This window comes from Simochromis diagramma, unplaced genomic scaffold (genome assembly GCF_900408965.1).
Source record: "Simochromis diagramma unplaced genomic scaffold, fSimDia1.1 OVJJ01000602.1, whole genome shotgun sequence".
Lineage (NCBI taxonomy): Eukaryota > Metazoa > Chordata > Actinopteri > Cichliformes > Cichlidae > Simochromis > Simochromis diagramma.
Window position 1 is genome coordinate 6,254,506 of NW_024387040.1, and position 20,231 is coordinate 6,274,736.

General features: G+C 41.8%; 2 protein-coding genes across 3 annotated transcripts; both read right to left on the reverse strand.

The window, feature by feature from the left end:
* Positions 1–46: 46 nt before the first annotated feature.
* On the reverse strand, positions 47–5,200 carry bdh1 (3-hydroxybutyrate dehydrogenase, type 1). The gene is made up of 5 exons (XM_040044554.1): positions 3,777–5,200; positions 3,351–3,461; positions 2,163–2,304; positions 1,922–2,074; positions 47–1,317 (listed from the first exon to the last, which is right to left on the reverse strand). The coding sequence occupies exons 1-5, from the start codon at positions 3,987–3,989 to the stop codon at positions 851–853; spliced, it is 1,086 nt and encodes a 361-aa protein (XP_039900488.1). The 5' UTR covers positions 3,990–5,200; the 3' UTR covers positions 47–850.
* Positions 5,201–5,320: 120 nt separating this feature from the next.
* On the reverse strand, positions 5,321–18,575 carry gyg1b (glycogenin 1b). Of its 2 annotated transcripts, XM_040044555.1 has the most exons (8): positions 18,442–18,575; positions 16,254–16,389; positions 15,960–16,134; positions 15,701–15,863; positions 8,554–8,680; positions 7,254–7,470; positions 6,565–6,603; positions 5,321–6,304 (listed from the first exon to the last, which is right to left on the reverse strand). In XM_040044555.1, exons 1-8 carry the CDS (start codon positions 18,446–18,448, stop codon positions 6,146–6,148), a joined length of 1,023 nt encoding a protein of 340 aa, XP_039900489.1. In that variant the 5' UTR covers positions 18,449–18,575; the 3' UTR covers positions 5,321–6,145. The 2 variants fall into 2 exon arrangements, with proteins under 2 accessions (XP_039900489.1, XP_039900490.1); XM_040044556.1 differs by lacking the exon at positions 6,565–6,603.
* Positions 18,576–20,231: the final 1,656 nt, after the last annotated feature.

Consider the following 20,231-nt stretch of genomic DNA (forward strand, 5'->3'; position numbering starts at 1 on the left):
CTTTCATACTTATTTGGGTGGGAATAAAAGGACACCATGCTTGTAATATTTTAAAATATAATACTCTTTTTATTAGGATCATCCATATACAAAATACTTTGTCATCAGAGAGGGGAGGGGAGGTTACAAGGGGGGGGGGGCTTTTTCAGTCCAGCATACTCATTTATCACATCAAAAGACCTCGGTGCTGACGTGCTCCAAACCATCCTGCGTGAAGGGGTTTTGGAGCACGACAGACAAAGTGTGATTGTGCTGTTGTTACGCAACGTCGGACCGAGCCGGGCCAAAATCTCACCATGGTCCTACAGTAGCTGACCCTGGTTTTTTCCACTGTCTGCTATAGAAGAGCAGCAGGAGCTTTCTCCTGAGCCAGCATTGGTCCTCGTGCCAATGGGGTGGCCCCACAAGATTCCCATAAGGAAAAACGTTACAAGTATTTGGGAAAAAAATATTTAGAGCTAGAAGGAGAAACTATTTTTTTAAAAAGATTTTTACCACAGCACGGGATAAGGATGCAGCGCTTATACGGTAGCTATGAGTAGATTTTGGCTCTGCTGATACCAAACACAAAGCAGTTACTACTCAACAGAGAATATCTGTATAGATAAAGTTATGCTTCTTGCCAGACACATGAAAAGCAAAGTGCAATAATTTACTTACAATTTACAAAACCTTTTTTTTTTAATATATATATTGTTAAGGCTTGATTGATCATTAGATGATTTCAAGTGCTGAGGGCCAAATGGCAGGAACCCCACTTAGTCTGTAGATCTGTGTAACTGCTACTTAGTGTGATATTCTTCAGCTATCTGATTCTCAGGGTGAGCTAAACACAGGAACAGCTTCTCTTCTAGAAGTAAAGGAGGTCAGATATGGCACCCGGCAGGTGGGTCATCACCTGCATTCTGATCCACCAGTGCGGCTCCATGGGGCTGTAGCGCGTGTGAGGACGCTTGGACATGATGGCGTCGGTAATGTCATCCAGCACGGAGACCGTATCCTTCTGCCCGCTGCTGCAGTAAGAGCGCATCAGAGCCATGTTCTGCTCGAAGTGGGTCTTCCCATAATCCTCCTTCACCTCCGAGGGCGCCTCGCTCCACAGCTTATTGGCCGTGGTAGCCACGATGTCGCGGGTCAAGATGCCAGTGGCCACAATAAAGTTGCCCGGTTCGATTACGGACACTTTTACGCCCCACGCTTTCATCTCGTAGCGGAGGCAGTCAGAAAAGGCTTCCACGGCGTATTTGGAAATGCAGTACGGTGACCTCATGATGTTGCCCATCCTTCCATACATGCTGGCCACATTCACGACACGGCCTGTGGTCAAGAGATACAAGGGGACAGATTTTAGACTCTCCAAATAAATGCATCATCATTTAAAAGTGAATTAAGAGCCTTTAGTGCACTTTTAAAGCTGCTAGGCTTGCAGGTCCAGAGTTCAGATGTCTTTAAGAACATTTCTTGGCTATTTGCTTAGCTCAGCAAATAACGGCCCCTCACTGTTGAACAGTCACTCATAACACACTTGTTAACAGAGCTGCTGTTCTGTTAGCGTCTGCGAAGTTTTCTTTTTTCTTCAGCACAACTTTGATAAAACTGTTTTTTTTTGCTTTACTTCAAAACATAATTTATTCCTATTTTATAGTAATGTTTTTATATATTCATTTATAATTGTGGTTCTTAATACTTGTTCAGTGCAAATATGCTTATCAGCATTGAAGGGTTTATATAACAAAGGTTATATAATGTGTTAATATGTTCTTTCACTTCCAGCCTTGTTTGAATTGTTATAACTCTTCACAGCTCACTCAAAGGCGGATGTATCTTGCAAATTTTTGCACTTTGGCGCAGTTATTTTGGACACTGTGTAACTGATTCCTGTTTATATGTCACAGAGTGGAGGGAACAAAATGCAGCTTACCCTTCGCCCTGCGGATTAACGGCAAAACAGCTTTAGTAACCCTGATGGTGCCCCACAAGTTGACCTCTGACACGTGCTTGTAGGTGTCCATGGAGGTAAATTCGACCTCTCCAAACGTTGACACACCAGCATTATTCACTACAGCCCAGAGAACTGGGCAGGAGAAAGTCAGAGAGAATGAAATGTATGAGTAAAGTCGACTTCTTTTATGTGGGATCTATTTGATTACCGAGCGACCTACCCGCTTCAGATTCACCCAGGATCTCCTTGATGTGGTCCACTGCCTTGTTGACCTGCTCTTCATTGCACACGTCCAGCTGCACGACCTTCATTCGATCTGAATGAAGTTCCTCAAGCTCCTTTGCACCGTCTCCACCTTTATCCTGTAAGCGGGGACATTAGTTAAACTCACGGCCTCGGCATAAGAGGTCTCAGTTCAATCAGCTTCAGTGCTTTTAACAAGAGCAAGAGCATCAAAACCTTTTTGTGCCTTCAGTATAAATGTTTTTTCCAGTTCTTGGCGGGCAGGAGTGGTACCTGGTTTGGCTTTCTGCTGCTGTAGCCCATCTGTTTCAAGGTATGACAAACTGTACAAGCAGAGATGCTCTTCTGCATACCTTGGTTGTGACAAGTGAATATCTGGGTTACTGTTGCCTGGGTTACTGTCAGCTCAAAGAATTATTTTTTTATCTTTGTAAGGCACAAGTGAAAACTAAACGTGGCAAAGAGCCCTGAAGGTATGAAATAAGATCCTAAAGCAAAAATAAAGGTCAGCAGAGTCTTAAATCCCCTGTTCAGACATTTATTGAAGAGCCCATTACTGATCTATGTTTTTAATTTTCTACTAGAACGCTAACATGCTGTTGCTGACATTTTACACTGTACTGTTATGCTTATCATTCTTGTGCTTGATGTTATCATCTGCTCGTTTATTCCTTAAGTAAATCGCTTTGTGCCACACATGTAAAACAATGCTCTGTGGATGGTTTATTATTATTATTTTACTCATCCCACAAAAGTTCAGAGGTCACAACTAAAGAAGCGCCCATTTTTTTCAAAGGCTGAATTTGCCGACATCTGTTGCTGTGAAACAGCCGTTTTTACAGCTTTTGAGATAAGCTTAGGATATCTTATCTTAAAAGCACATGTTTCAATCGCTTTTTTTTAAACTCAGGAAGCAGAGTGGAGGTCAGGCTGAAAAAGGTGTATTTACAGTGTGAAAACAGGTCTCCCGAAGGACATAGGTAGGGAATGATCATTCTGATTTTCATGTGGGTGGGATTTGTGGCCATGTTGTTCTTGATTCCCAGCTAAGCTGTGCAATCGATACCACATCTTCCTCGGAATGGGAGATTTTCTGGAAAACGTTTTGCTCACTTCCTGTTTGCAAATCAGGGAAAAATGCAGACTCGATGAGCAACATCCTTACCTTGAGAAGACATCCGGCAAAGACTGTAAAGCCAAGTTTGTGCAGATGTTTGGCGAGAGCGTAACCAAATCCAGTGTCACAGCCTGTAATAAGCACGGCTTTCCCTTTCACCTACAGAGATGGGTACAGTACAGTTTCCCCCAAAACACACAATTAACATTATATGCAAATTAGAGAAAAAATGCTTACAAAAACACGCATATTTCCAAGTGAACGCAAACTCTCTGTACAGTTTGTTACAGTATAAACAAAAACTTATATTGCCCACCCCACATTACTGTAGCGTATCTTGTAAAGGATTGTCTGCGAGTTACAAGCCTTAATTTTGCATTTTACAACGTTTCACTGACATCTGTGTTCCATTTCAATGTTTTGCCTGATAAAATGCAAACCAGCGATTAATCCCCGTGTTTGTTGTGACATTACCTCCACCAGTCCTCTTGGAATTCGAGGCGTCGCCACGTACAGCACAAAAACTGCGTACAATGCAACTATGCACTCGGTGACGCTCGTCTCTGGCAACCCCAGCATCCTCATGAACGCGTTCAGCAGAGCAGGGAGTCCAAAACCCAGCACCACCGTCAGGAAAACCGAAAGAGCCACCAGGAGTACCGCTCGGAGCGCGGGCAGCGAGGCCATCTTGTCGGAATGGTGTGTTTGCTTTCCTGGCGTAGCGGTCCGCTTTACAGCCGTCACCACGGGTGGGCGGCACGCCCCCTGTATCACTGCAGCGACAAGCCACGGGATAGGGAAGTCCCCTGTTGTAATGTGTAACCGCAAAAGTAGCCGCAAAGCATCCGGTTGCAGGTTAAAATCGTGTTTTCGGCTAACCGACGTCGCTAAGTAACCATTATATCGTGTGGCAAGCTGTTAAGTGTCGCTCGAACCAACTTCGGGCCGAGCTTCACGAACAAGCCCCCGACTTAAGCACTGTCCAGCCATTATGTATCAGGAGTAAGCTCTCACTGCAAAGTCACCATGAGGTGGGTTTTTTTATGCTTTACGTTAATATTTTACATGTCAATGCTCCGTTTCTAAAAACAGGACACTTATTTGGCTATCATCGGGATTGAGACGGAACCGGAAGTAACACGGAGGGAAGTTTCTTGACATAAAACATATTTGCTTTGAAGAGATTTCTCCCTCGCTTATTAAAAGGTATATAAAAAGAGTCGTTTATCATTACACATTAATGAGCAAGCACACTTTGAAGCCTGGGTATATTCTCATTTAGCATAGCCTCGCTTACCAAATCGTTGATATTGGACTTCTCGAAAGCAAGAGCTAAAGTAGTTGTTGGGTTATTTTGTTTATTAATATGCACAAAAAGGGGGGGCAGCCTTGCACTGGACTGGCACCTAACTCAAAGGATGAGGCAGTGATGTCTCTACAACTAAGAGACAACTTATCATAGAAGTATGCATGTATAAGTACTCAAAGCACTTGCACAACTTGCCCCATTCACCCACTTGCACAAGCACTTTTTTCCAAGTTTCGGTTTAAGTGCTTTTTATCTCTCATCCACACACTTTCAGCAACTTGGGGTTAGTATGTTGCCCAAGGATATTTAGCATGCAGCCTGGAGCAGACGGAGATTAAACCACCAACCTTCAGATTAGTAGGTGACCTGCGCTACAGCCACCCCATAAAAACAAATCCTTTATTCACATTTCTGTAGTTGGATCTATGAAGAATGTCAAAGATAAGAGTTTAACAGACATGAAATAGCATTTTTGCATAAACAAGATCATTCCCAAGTAGCCTTTGGCAAAAAAGGCAAATCTGAGCATGCTGTGCAGTGTGTCCTTAAAAAAATCTGAGGAAACTGGTGGAGGATAACAGAAGAAGAAGAAAAAATTTACTGTATCTGCATTTACGTTTGCACATTTTAATAAATAGCTCCCATTTCCTAGGATAATATAAAGATAATATAAATTCCAGCAAGAAAAAAAAGCACCTGAGCAACTCCACAGCTTGTAAGGATGTTTTATTGTTTCCAGATAAAAGATTTCCAGCCAACATCCAGGTCAAGTATAATGTGGTAAAATTACAAACCTGTTTCATCTACTAAAAAAGCTGCTGGTCAAGAGTGAGATAACATAGGATGACAGCAGTAGGGAGAGCAAGGCATTAAGGCACTAAAGATCTAGTGTGCATGGCTCACTGACCATACTACGGCCTTGAGAAGTGCTGTAAACATATCTTCATATCTGTGTAAAACAGAGACTTCTAATTCAAAAACAATAGAATTAATTCTTTTGAGAAAAGAAAATATTAAGAAGACTGTCAGGTTACTGCAGAGTAAAAAAGGAAAGAATAAACTGAAAAATGACAATGTCAGTGACTACACATCTTAACCACACCGATACAAATGGCCCACAGTTGATCTCTTGTTGCCATCTCCTTTTTTTTGTTTGTTTGTTTTTTTACAAAAGAAGCATAAACATGAGAAAAAAAAAGATTTTAATAATCACCTTTAAACAAGCACACTTCGGTTATAAACCTTTTTTCACACTGTAGAAGAACATATATGAGTGTCAGGGTAAACTGTATGATAATAATCTTGCAGAGAGAATTAAAACCACTCATAAAATTTCACATTACTTCCCCCCACTTAAATTGGGCTGTCTTTGGAGTATGGAGTTGGTAGTGCTGGTGGAAAGAGGGACTTGGCTCATTTATAGTTGAAATAAAGGTAGGAAGAAAAACTGCAATCTGATTTTTTTCGGCAGTATTTTCTTGGCAACAAGTAGAACGCAAGTGCTCTTTTAAAAATATCACGTGCCAATCCTTCTTTATTTGAGAAAAGTATCAAGTTTTCTCTGGATATTGTCAAATGAGTCCATTCCCAAGTAGTCTGCCTGACCTTGCTCCCATTTCTGCTTCCGTTCTTCTGAGGACATCTGCTGGGATTGGGATGCCTGTGCGTGCGCGTGCAAAGACCTGCTCTCGCCCTGAAGGAATATGGAACATAACAGCAGGGAAATGAATAAATGACAAGACACGCAGACTGCACACAACATGCTGTTTTTCCTTTTTTTGCTTTTTGGAAGCAGCAAACTGCCATACTTAGCCTTTCCAAATTAATGGCTGCAGGCAAACACGCGAAAGCTCTGATTTTAGAGGAAGGGCAGCAACAGCAATAAACCAGGCGCCAACGGATGCTTAATCACTGCTGAGCTATAAAAAACAAAACAAATCTTTGTCTCCATACCTGTTCACTCTCAAAAGTGACAGTTTCACTGTGCTGGAACTTTGTGAGATGAATAAGAAGACAGAAAAGAGGTTTAAATAGCTTTGCATCATTCAAAGTTCAAAATAACGGCTATAAATTTATACTGGAGCGTTTCAGCTCATCCACTGTCTGAAAGAGGATCTTTTAGCTCCCTTAAGTTAAATCTGTTGAGATTGGCTTCCCCATGCAGGCAAAGGATCTGAAAAAGATCAGCAGGTGGGAGGGACTGTATGTCTGAGATGACTATATTAGGGATAGATCCTCTTGCTGACATCTAAGAGCATTTCGAGCAGTCTGAAGCCTCAACTTTTGGCTCTCAGGGATTACTTACACATACGCTGACCTTGCCATTTTAGCCATTTGTTATGAATTATCCAGTGACTCCATGGTTGTAGTTTTGTGCATTCGTTGCAAACGATCTTAGGTTCAAGACAGGGAGGACATACACACCCAGCCTCAGGGGTTCATCAAATGGTTGTCAGGGGAGACTATGTGGTGTAAAATCTATGGTGACCCCTTTAGAAATATATAGCAACAAAAGTATGTCTTTTTCTTATGAACTATACCCCTTTGTAACTATACAGAAAATAAGGAAACAGCTCTGTTTTAAAGATAATACCTGATGAGAAGTCGCAAATAGTGCAGGTTCAATTAAAATGTCGACTTACCTCCACACATCCTGAGTGGAAGGGCTGTTCTCCATACTCCTCATGCAGCATGGGGACCACATCACCCGAGTATAGGGTCCACCAGTTGAGAAGGAAAGTAGGGTGTGTGGCAGCATCCTGCTCACTCCCTGAAATCTGTTTGGTTTTGGGATCAAATGTGTAACCCCATGGTTTGGTCTTCCCCAGGAAATGGACCACCTTGGCATTTCCACCATATCTGAAACCAGTATTACAGTAAATGAGAGGATGTACTGTAGATGCAGTGTGGTTATGGTTCGATTTACTAAATGAAGCTTTTCTGAATAGTTTTTAATATCAAATTGTAGCAATAAAGACATTTGTATTCATAGACATAAATAGTATAGAATATTCTTAAATAAAAAAGTTTTAGAAATGTTTTAGGAGAAACCCTGTATGTTAGTGTCAAAAAACATATTATTAAATTGTTGTGTTTTTAATTGGTCATAATAATGGACTGGACACTAATATAAATTTTAATGCTCCAGGAAACATTTTTGGGTGTCTGTGTTTAAAAGCTGGGTTAGCATGAACGAAACAAAATCCTTTTGGAGAAATAAGAATGAGAAACATATTGATCCACCCCAGTTCTGACAAGCTTAGATGTCTTTGTAGCACTGGCAATCTGCTCAAGTACACAAATAAACCTGAACCCGACACTGTCGGGTTTGTTTTGCTGTGTTTGTCAGACCTCTAAGCGTTATTGCTGACAACTACAAACAACTAAAGACATGTTTATCTTCCCTGTCCTCCTGATGGATGCCAGGAAATGCCAAACCAAAAAAAGCCTGCTGATGAGACCAGAGGTGAAGACACAGAGATGCAATGAGGATGAGAGGGTAGCTTTAGACACAGCACACAATGACCAGTCCTGGAGGCAAACATTAAAAGGTCTTTAAATAAAGTGCTCTATTTCAGGAGTGGGTATCAGCTGCTCTGAGCTCAGAGTGGGCATCCAACCCAGAGCTGAGGGCCTGCTGGGGCGACACTCTAACTGTGCTGCTGGAATCTCGCTGCTCATCTCACCCGTAACCTGATGTCATGTCACGATGTGAATACGCGTTCATGTGACCAGGTATCTACTTACATCTTGGCTTTGTATCCAAGACACAAGATTTTAGTCACATGGACAGACTGCTGTTGCGTAATATGAATTTCCCAGGGTAGCAGGTAAATATAGTATCTTATAGAGTTTGGTCACATAATTTTTTTAAACCGCACCTGTGACTTTAAGCATTTCATAATTACTCCATGAGTTTAAGTGTGCTTAGCAGACACTTACTGTTTAAATGCTGGGAGGTAAGTGTAGATGGCTATGCTGCTGAGATTGTAAATGAAAGGGAGATGTTTTGATATGTCAGCTGTTGCCCAGTTGCTAAAGAAGCCATTCAAAATCCCTTGGTCTCCTCCTGCAACAGAGAAATACGAAGGTAAGTGTGACAGTATGATAAGTCGAGTCGCTTTATATGGCACATTTAAAAACAACAGCAGTTGATGCTTTCCAAATGAGGTAGAATAACAAGGCAAATCTCTAGAAACATACATATAAAGCCCTAAAGAGAGATACCCCCAGGAGATCCCGACAGGGGGGGAGGATGAGATCTCCAATTGGATGGACTCAAGGTTAATGACCAACGCAACGGAAAGGACTATGAGTAAGATATGCGTCTGCGGCAAGGTGTGTAAGAACCAGCGTGGCCTAAAGGTCCATCAAGCCAGAATGTAATGTTTGGAGCGGGAAAGTGAGGTGCAACGCACAGGTCCTGAACCTGGTGAGACGCAGGAGGAGCCTGGCCCACAGAGCCCAGTCCCTCCACACACCGGAGTCTTCCAATCCAAGCAGTGTATTTCCACAACAGCGGATTAAGTGGCCCCCAGCCAGCAGTTGGAGCAAGTGGCAGAAGTTTGACGAGGATCTCTCCAACATCATACAAGCTGTAGCCAAAAGAGATGCTGACAGCAGGCTTAAAACAATGACCACCATCATAGTCAGCTATGCCTCAGAAAGGTTCGGCCTGACCGAGAAGTGTAACAAGACCCCTTATACCATGAACCGCAGGGCCATGAAGATTCATCGACTGCGCCAGGAGCTTAGGAGCCTTAAGAAGCAGTTCAAGAACACCGATGCGGAGGATAAGCAAGCTTTAGAGGAACTGCAAAACATCTTGCGGAAGAAGCTGATTACCCTCCGTAGAGCAGAATGGCACAGGAGGCGGGGAAGAGAGAGAGCCAGGAAACGTGCAGCTTTTATTGCTGATCCCTTTCGCTTTTCAAAACAATTGCTTGGGGTTAAGCGAAGCGGGCCGGTTGGAGTGCTCAGCAGAGGAGGTGAATAACTTCCTTCATGAGACCATGAGTGACCCACTGAGGGAACAAGACTTGGGACCCAACGAAGCTCTCATCAACCCTGCCCCACCATCAGTAGAGTTTAAGTTGACGGAGCCAAGTTTGAAGGAGGTGTGTGAGGTCATCAAAGCAGCCCGCTCAGCATCCTCTCCAGGTCCCAGTGGCGTACCCTGCCTTGTCTATAAGCGCTGCCCAGAGCTGCTTCGTCACCTGTGGAAGATCTTAAAGGTGATATGGCGGAGAGGGAGAGTTGCTGATCAGTGGAGGTGCGCAGAGGGAGTCTGGGTTCCCAAAGAGGAGGACTCTAAAAACATAAACCAGTTTCGGAGCATCTCACTATTGAGCGTGGAGGGGAAGGTGTTTTTTAGCATTGTCTCCCGGAGATTGACTGAGTTTCTCCTTAGAAACAATTATATTGATCCATCAGTTCAGAAGGGGGGGATCCCAGGAGTTCCTGGTTGCCTAGAGCACACTGGCGTAGTTACGCACCTTATAAGAGAAGCCCACGAGAACAGAGGTGACCTAGCCGTATTGTGGCTGGACCTGACTAATGCCTATGGGTCTATCCCACACAAAATGGTTGAGCATGCTTTACACCTCTACCATGTCCCCAGCAAGATTAAGGACCTGATCCTGGACTATATGCCAACTTCAGGCTTAGGGTCACTTCTGGGTCAGTTACTTCAGGCTGGCACTGCCTCAGGAAAGGTATAATAACAGGCTATACCATCTCAGTTACGCTCTTTGCCCTTGCAATGAACATGGTGGTAAAGGCTGCTGAGGTGGAGTGCAGAGGGCCGCTAACAAGGTCAGGTGTTCGTCAGCCCCCTATTAGAGCCTATATGGATGACCTCACCATCACAACATCATCAGTTCCAGGTGGATCTTGCAAGGACTTGAGATACTCATCTCATGGGCAAGGATGAGTTTTAAACCTTCCAAGTCAAGATCTATGGTACTGAAGAAGGGGAAGGTGACGGACAAGTTTCCGGTTCTCAATCTCAGGGACCATTAACGGAACAACCAGTTAAGAGCTTGGGGAAACTCTTTGACTCCAGCCTGAAATACTCTGCTGCCATTCAGAAGGCAAATGAGGAGCTGGGACCTGGGTAAACAGCTAAAGTTCCCACAGCACATTGCAAAAACATCCCTCCGGCCAGACATGATCATTATTTCTGAGGTCTCAAAACAGCTGATCATGCTGGAACTCACAGTGCCCTGGGAAGAGTGGATCGAGGAGGCCAATGAAAGGAAACATGCAAAGTACCAGGAACTAGTGCAGGAGTGCAGGGGAAGGGGCTAGAAGACTTTCTATGAGCCCATAGAAGTGGGTTCTAGAGGCTTTGGAGGACGATCACTCTGCGAAGTCCTGGGCCAGCTGGGTGTGGCTGGGACAGCCAAGAAGACGGCCACCCAGGCTGTGAGCAAAGCGGCAAAGAAAGCCACAAGGTGGCTGTGGATTAAGAGTGCTGATCCGTGGGTAGCTACTGGTACGCAAGTCGGGGCCTGATCACCCCCGGCTGGGTCGCCTGGGCGAGGGTGTATGATGTTGTGAGACCAGAAACACCTGATGACCCCAGGATACATCACTGAAGATGAGTACCAGTGCATCCAGGAGATGTGTCTTGTATAGATAAAACTAATAGTCACATAAATAAAAAACCCGAATAAACTATAGTTTAAGCATATTTTTCAGTGATTAACAATTTGCTAGAATAACAAAATTACAATAATAAAATAACTGAATCTGATTTAATTAGGCTCTGAGGACCAGCTGCTGTGTAGTTCAAACATTGTAACATCTTTTCAAGACAAGTGGATTTGCAAATAGTGTACAGTGTCTTTTCCAGCGCTGACTTTTTAATAACATCAGTCATGAAAACAAAACAAGCCTCAGGTTTTAAAATTTATTAACAGTTTTGTAATTTTTTGTAAAAATGTGTGTCTTGAAGTAATTTGCCTTGGTGGCATTTGCATGCTGTGAAAATCTCTGATATGGTCACATAACAGCAAACTTGGCTTTAAAAATGTTCCTGGTCAGGTTTTGTTTGTTGGCTGAATGTCTTCACTGAAAGAGTGAGACGAATGAAAGGCACACCTGTGACAAACCACATTAGTTCTCAGCTCAGCTCATCTGCTGAGATATAAGCCCAGACAAGCATTTAAAGAAATGTTCTCACATGTTTAGGGCACACAACTGGATCTCATGTTCCCACTGCTACCTGAAAAAAGTAGATCTGATTTTCTAGAAACTGCAGGTAGTGCTTTACCTCAGTGGGTGCACACAGGTTGGGGCATGTGTTTTAGCAGCCACAACATTAAACCCACCAAAGTTAATGTGAACAGTGTTGATTGTCTCATTAGAGGCACGACATTGCAAAAATGCTTCGGGAAACAGTTCAAAAAACAAAGAGCCCACAGCATTAACCAGGCCTCCAAACTTTGCAGATCCCAATCCAATCACCATCTATGGGATGCGCCTGAACAAGCCCATTCAAAGGAGACTACACCCTGAAATCCACAGGACCCAAAGGATCTGCTGCCAAAGTCTGGTGCCAGATACCACAGGACACCCCCCTGAACTCTCATGTTCATTCCCAGACGGGTCAAAGCTCTTTTTTCTTTTTTCTTTTCTTTTTTTGTGGCATGAGGGGGAGGGATATTATTGTCATTAGGTTTCTTTTTATTGCATAAAACATTTTATTTGTAAATAATCCTTTTTATTTTTTTCAGATTAAAAGGCAAAACAAAAAAATCCTAATCAAAGGATAATGTTGGTGTCAGTAGAAAAAATTGAGGTGCTGCCTCTGCAATTACATTGAATATTTCCAAACTTTACCCTACTCCATTCATGACCAGCCAACTTTAAATAATACAAACAGACAAAGGCGTTTAAAGACTTTTGTCTCTCACTGTGCTGGTACGTGAATTAACACTGGCCTCTGGGTTTTAAGTAAATGGACTGCAAGTTTGCGTCTGAGTTGCCTCAGGTCCTGGAGTTCAATTGGAGGGCTGTTACAACCATTTGCCCTCCCTCAAGTTTGGCTGCTTTAGAACTGGGGCAGCCCCTTCTCACAGCAGCAACTTACATAAATACACAACTTATAAAAGTTTGGGAGGCAGGGATCTATTTGATGTTATGTGAGGTGGGTGACAGGTAGACAACTAGACCAGACCCGAGCCTTAAATAAATGACAGCCCCCCCAAAATGTGATAAAAGTTCAGTGAATCTGTGAATGAGTCACTGAAATGACACTGACACAGGACGAGATGTTGGCTGTTAACAAAACTTTCACATGTCTCTCCTAAAAAAGCATAGGACTGTAAAGTCTGTGGCTTCGGTTTAAAATAACACACATAGCTGGCGTTTGTCTGAACCCACAGCCTCCACTGGAGAGTTCAAAACTTAATATGGAGCTGAGTATCTTCATTTTGAGGGGATGAGCAGAACACAGGAAGAATGTGCATCTAACCGGTGCCAGTTTGTTTTGGCAGCAGATAACACTGGAGCCACAGATGCAGAGATAGAGCCTCTGGGTTCAGTCACTTATTTTCTTTCCTCCTCTGCAATTTTTCTTTTCCAATACATCTTTCATGTTCTGCGGGGTAGAGAGGCGTACATGTGTATATCATGCATTCCATGCAGGACAGCAGAACTGAAACGCTGAAGGTCAAAGCGGCTTCACCTCATGCCCCAGTGCACACGAAAAGACCATCCATGTCTATAAATAAGACAGCTTTACTTATTAGCATGCCATCAAGCATTTAGATAGTGGCATCACACTGAAACAGGGACTTTAAAATTATCCACAAAAAGACACTAAGGGATAAATGAGTTTCAGCTTCCAAAGGGACTCTTTCTCATAAAGAAATAAGAAAATGTCTTTTGTTTGTGGTTGAAATCATGATGTGAAAGATTGTTGTGGCAGAATGAGTCGGCACTTGAAAGCAGTGGCCCATATTAAGCAAACTAATTGGTTTTTCCAGTGGCACCCCCATCCCTGATGGAATCTGTCTCACAGCATCACAAGGGAAACAGATTCAGTGACACTAACAAGTACATAGTTTGGCACTTCCGAGCCTAACTATAAACCCCTTTCGTCTTTTGTTTACTCCACGACTGTTTTCTTTGTTTGTTGGAATTTTTGCGGTCAGAGCAGCCCGAGAAAACTATAATTTTGTCTAGAGTCCGGCCGTTCTATCAGCAGGACTGACAGCTGAATGAAATCAAAAGCTTTTTCTAGGCATATCAGATACATAATAAATACTGTTCTTCACTTAAGCACTTAATTGAGATTTCATCACAATACATTCGATTTTTTGATGTCAGAAGATATTTATAGTCCAAACCAGGGAGATCAAACTCCTTTTAAATTGTGACCCACTTTGATCTCATTAATTTAATTGGCCAAACCAATTCAGTTACATTCAATTTTATCTATAAAGTGCCAAATCACAACAACTATCACCTCAATGCATGACCAGTGAAACGTCTCTCTCTGTCAGTGTAAAGAAGTGTAACTTCATATTTAATCCCTGAAATATCTTAACATAAGAAGTGCAATTTTAACGATACATGTCAGTTTTTCTACATAATAAAGACATTAAAGAAATTTCTCAGCACAACACTTTGGGTTTAAATTATGAGAAATAAATACAAGTTCTGGTAGATCATTGCCTGGACTGTGTTGTAATTATTAAACAAAAAGGTTTTTGTTAACTCATTCTTACTTAAATAAAACAGATAATAAGGTAGATCGTGAAAAAAACAGAAACATTTTTGCAATTTCATTTTTTTATAATATAGTGTGAAGATAAGAAAAGCTATAAAACTTGAGACAATATAGTTAAAATCTGAAGTTTATGCCTGCCCACTTTCACATTTTCCAAAGACATGCAGAGGGCCAGATTGGAGTCTTTGCCCGGTCTTATGTTTGACACCCCTGGTCTAACCAGTACTGCCCAGTTGGCAGGCTTTGGCTACATTTAGGTAAACAGCCCCAGTGAAGAGGAAATGAAGGATTAAATTTCCTGTACAACTCAAAAGTATCTCCCATCATCTGACAATGATGACAACGCCACAGATAAGAAAGTCTTGGCCTAGATTTCTATGAGCTACACTAGTCTCCCCAAAACAGAGACTTGGCAATCAGAAATATACGATGGGTTTCCAGCATGCACATGACATTATTTTGGTCATGTGACGTAGCTGTCGCCTTAGCTGCATGGTCTTAGATGAACTGAGAAACTCTTTTTGCCACTTTAGACTATCACGTGGTCTCCTGGAAGAAAATCTAATAAGTGGACAACAACTTGAAATTATTTTTAAGTTACATGGCACAAATTTAATTAAAAATAAATTCAAAAGCAAATAGGCAACTTGGTCTGATGTCCACCAGACTCTCTTTGGATAGCTACAATATGTCAGACTCAGTTACTCAGCTACTTTCTAAAATGCAAGTGTTCATTTTTTCCCATTTAGATTATGTAATATTAAAAACAAATTCTTGAGGAGCACCATGAAACTACGGATCGATGATGATTCTAGCCCTTCACTGAACCTGATATGGCCGGCATAGCTTTGACTACAATTCAGCAACAGTACGCTCCATGGAAAAGTGTTGCTTAATGTCAACTGGTGCTCTGTGCAAAACAGGGCCTCTCAAATTTAACCTTCACCCCACCCCGGTGAGCCCCTGAGAATAACTCAGCAGAGCTCGAAAGTCTCTTACAGGCGAGCCTTGTTTCCAGGCACCGAGCTTGATAAAGACCTTACTTAGAGCAAAAGATAAACAAGCCCAGTTAAACATCATGTTACCAAGAGCGTTTCCAAAACCATGTTTGACTCAAAAAAAAAAAAGGAATTTAAAAGGGCAGAAGTTCCTCCCTTGCTATATCATTGCCAATAACATGAAAAGTAGATTGAAACATAAATTTTCACTAACTGCAACCCTGAATCTCAATAATAAACATGTTACATGTCATTGGTCATTGCATAGAACCAAGTGCATTCCTGAAAATGCTATAATAGCCCTTTAATAGACATTCTATAAAATGCATCACGGCATTTTACAGCAGCTTACCGTCAAAGCTGCCATGTTCTGTACAATACTGAAGCAGTTTGCCATGAGTCTCCACAGAAGGACGAAAAACAAAAACGCCAGAGTTGAAGCAATCGGGCCAGCCAGGGTCAGGAGCAGCTGACAGTTCCTCTCTATCAAACAACTCATCTATATTTGAAAGAACCTGAGATGCACAAACAAAGCACATGTTTATACACACCAGTGATGTGCAGCATCTTCATTTTCTTTGTGCTGAAGCAAAATGACCTGTTAGCCTCACCATAGTGTCTGCATCCATGAAAACACATTTGGAGTAATGTGTGAGGGTCCAGCAGTGGAGTTTGGTGAAGGTGACGCCCAGTTCGGGTCTCTTCATCATGGCCAGGTGTGCAGTGTCGCCACTGTCTAGCACATCCACCACCCTCACCTCATCGTAGATCCTCTTCAGCACAGACCTAATGATTTACAATACTATGAAATTAATCACTGTCAACCACCCATGTGGAAAACAAGAGTTCACAGGAACGGTAATGTGTATGAGTGAGAAAAAGTGAATGTAGGTAAAGTTACTTACTGGCTAGGCTCTGATACTTGTGGACCAATGAGTGCCACCAGCTTCTTGGCTGTATTGTGCTTACGGAGGGATTTACCCAAAACCATTGCTCCCCGAGCATAGCTGTCATTGGTAGCCAATGTCACAAATGCCTGATCTGTAAAGAAAGAAAACTGAATTAAATTGGTTAAAGGTTGCTCCCACCCAAGTACTAACCACGCCCAACCCTGCTTCGCTTCCAAGATGAGAAGAGATTGGGGGCACCCTGAGTTGCTTAACTTAAAGTTGCTTCTTAATATAGTACATACAATTTAAGAATGCTCTCAAACTCGTGTGTTAGTCAGATTCTGTTCTAAATGTTATGAAGTGGTTGAATTGGTTAGTTGTCTTAGTTGAATTGGTCACATAACTGCATCATATGACTGCATCATATGACTTAAATGTGTCATATTTTTCGAAAGCCTCCGTTTTCGCAGTGTGGGGCTCATTTGTGAGCGGCTCAGAGTAGAGCCACTAATCCTGCACATCCAAAGGTGCCAGCTGAGGTAATTCGCACATTTGACAAGGATGCCTCCTGGGTAAGGTGTTCCAGGAATGTCCTACTAGGAGGTAGAGCCATGGCACGCCCAAGAGATTGGGGTGTGTCATGGGAACACCGTGGTGTTCCCTTCGATAGGTAGGGAAGAAAATTGATGGATGGATGTGTTAGTCAATGAATTCATCCCATTTAAAAAATTTCCATAACTCTTCTGTGAATGACCAAATGATGGAAAGATGCTAGTCTATTTTCCCCCCAAGCCCTTCAACAGATTGGTGACCTCGCCACCTAAGACAGGTGGGATGGGCTCCAGCTTCCTGTGACTCTGAATTGAAGAAGTGGAAAGATGGATAGGTAGATATTTTCCTCCAGTGTAACTGCATTGCATGTATTTTTAAAGTTTACTGCAGGAATATGAAACACACACCAAAAACATTACACTGCAGTTGTAGCCTCTTGCCTTTTAGGTGATGCATTTCTGTGTGGATTCTCTAAAGCATGAATGATCCAAATAATTCATATGTTGATTATTTCAAGTGTTTTTGAATGAGCAACACAATCTAACCTCACTAAAAGTTTTCTCACAAAGTACCCCATAAAGGTTTAAATGTCTCATTAAGGTGATTTTTATTTGCAGTGTGGCATCTACTCTGTACCACCACCTCAGGCTACTGGGAGGAAAATCTGCCAAGTCAAGTCTTGGGAACAACGGCTTGCCTGTGAGAGGACATATAAACTGAGATGACGAAATCAGCATGGCAGCTGGGATAGTTGTGTGACTAGCAGTTAGGCCAACACCAATCCCATTTGGCCTATGCGCTAACCCTCTGGCAGTAAGATACCAATAATGGGCAAGGAGATCACAATAGATAGAGTATGTCTGACATGCTAGCAGCCCAGAGTTTCTATAAGTTTGGGCCAGTTGGAGAACAATGGTTCCAAATACCACAGCTTGCCAGGAAAATTTGTTCTGTCTCACTGCCTTTTCACAGTGCCACACCTCCTTTCTCTTACGCCCCCTTTTCAATTGGTAGAAACCCTTCTGCGATATGAATGTAACACTAAAAAAACACATAAAAGATGAGAATTAGCTCTGCAACAACCCAAGTTACAGTGAAGTCACCGTCCAGGCAGCAGGGTCATTTCATTTTGAGTCAGGGGGACGGTTCCCAGTAAGCTTATACCACAAATTAAAAATTAATTATGGCGACTTAGGACACAGAGTAGTGTAGTAGGTCTCAAACTAAGGTCCAATGATAGTAAAGTAGTCTAAAAAGGTACCCTGTGAAATGATTTTATCGCACTGTGTCCACTGCACCTACTTTTGGCAGTTTCCTAATATATACATGACAAAATGGAACACAGTTATAAAAAGTAGTAACACTGTAATTATGTCACACCGGTAGCTGGTCACTGTGACAAATAGAAGTTAATTATGTAAAGTAAGACTGTAACCACTTTAAGAATACTAAACTTCTTATTCAACAAGGGAACACAACTACCCAAAAACAAAGAGAACAGTGACAAAAGACTATATTAGCTACATAATGTAATTTAATGTCACCAAAGTTCGCGCCATTTGCTACTTTTAAAACTTTAGAGAAAAAAAAAACAAATAATTAACAAGATTTTTTTTACTATCGACGCTGAGAGTGTTAAAATGTTACCTACCAGCCATGACTGACGAATAAGTCGCAGCTACTCTGTAGCCTGGACTTTGCAGAAGCCTTGCGTGGCGAAAAGGACCGACTAAATATACAGAGGTGGTTTAAATACCAAGATGACAGCAGCCAGACCGGCGTCACGTGACAGCCCCCAACACACCCACCTGCTGTTGACATGCTCCACCGCTACACAGCAGCACCTCAAGCAACACCGCTTTGAACAGGTTTACAGCCTACAGATGAAGAAAAATTACAATTATTGAAAATATTGTGCATTGCTTCCTCCTCCTAACGTTACGGAAATTTCACAACTCTGAAAAGGTAAAGGGGGAAAATTGAGTCAGAGATAACGTTGCACTCTCAGGACATAATTCTACAGCTCTGACCTTTCAAACAGCTGCCGGGTATCTCCCCTGAGTCCTGTCATCTTTAGTTATAGTGACAAATGAAAGACGGCGAAGATGTAATGCGTCCAGGAACAAGATGTCCTGTAGTAAACATTTGGCACGTTGTCGTCACCTTGTGGATTGAAGACCGTATAGCAAGGCATTTATCAAACCGTAGTTTAGGAGGTCATTCAGTGCTCTTATTGTATTACACAACAGTGAATTATTTTTAGCTCAAGTAGTGTACTTTAAGAGGAGTGTCATAATTGAGCAAGAGGATGATATGTCATTTTACTGTCTTACATTTAAATCAAAATAATGACATCAAGTGGCAGAATTAAAAGCATACAAATGGGAATATTGGCCACAATCTTACCAACATGTTTAACATGCATGCAATGGACTGTTGCCTAAGTAGCTCAAGAATAATTTACTGCAAAAAGCAAATATAATCTTCTTAAAGTGTTATTTTATTAATTAATCTAAAGAAAAAAGATGACTATTATTATTTTTGAAAATGTTACAGTTAATTTGCATATTTGTAAAACAGAAATCTAAACATTATTATGTAAAAGCCTGTTTATCATCTTTTGTCTGTTAATTTTCAGTAATTTAAAGTAAAAATCATTTGTGTTATCATTGAAATAAACGTGTAACTATCCAGCACAGAGGCATAATCTCCCCAGTGTGTCCTGGGTCTGGCCTCGAGCCTTCATACGATGTTGAAATTTCTTCTTTTAAATCACTGAAAGAGTGCCTTTTTAATTTAGGCCCATACCAAACTGCATGGGCATTTGCATTTTTAAAAAGCACTAATCAAAGGAGAAATAGAAATCACTGAAATGACAATATCACGAACAAGCTGACTGACAAAGTCATAAAAAATTGGAACAATGAAAAAAAATATAGTACATACTGTATTATATATATCAGTGGGATGAGGGTCAATACACTGCTTTTATTTGAATATAAAACTAGTCATATTTTTTTCCCTGCATTGTGATGCGTGAAAACCAGTCAGTGAAATTTACTTTTCCAATTTTACCCCAGAAATGTGAATGTGAAGTAAAATTTCCCGCTGGTCTTTGGCTCCCTTATTTTCTCCACCGAGGCAGATGCTTGGCAGAATGGAGATGCTGCCAAGAAGTGCTCTTTGCTTGTCACATACTGTGCCCTTGTTTAGAAAATCCCTAACAACAGATACCCACGCCCACCTAAGCGCTGCTACTGGAGCAGTGCCATCTGAACAAGAGGGATCACTGTGATCCAAAGGGGTGCAATAAATTTGTGGCTCTTTCTTTTGTTTTCTTAAATGTCTCCTTTATAGACACTTTATAGAAACTATAAGAACATTTGGTGTTTGGCACAGTTACATTATGGTTTCATTATGGTTACATTACACAATATTTTT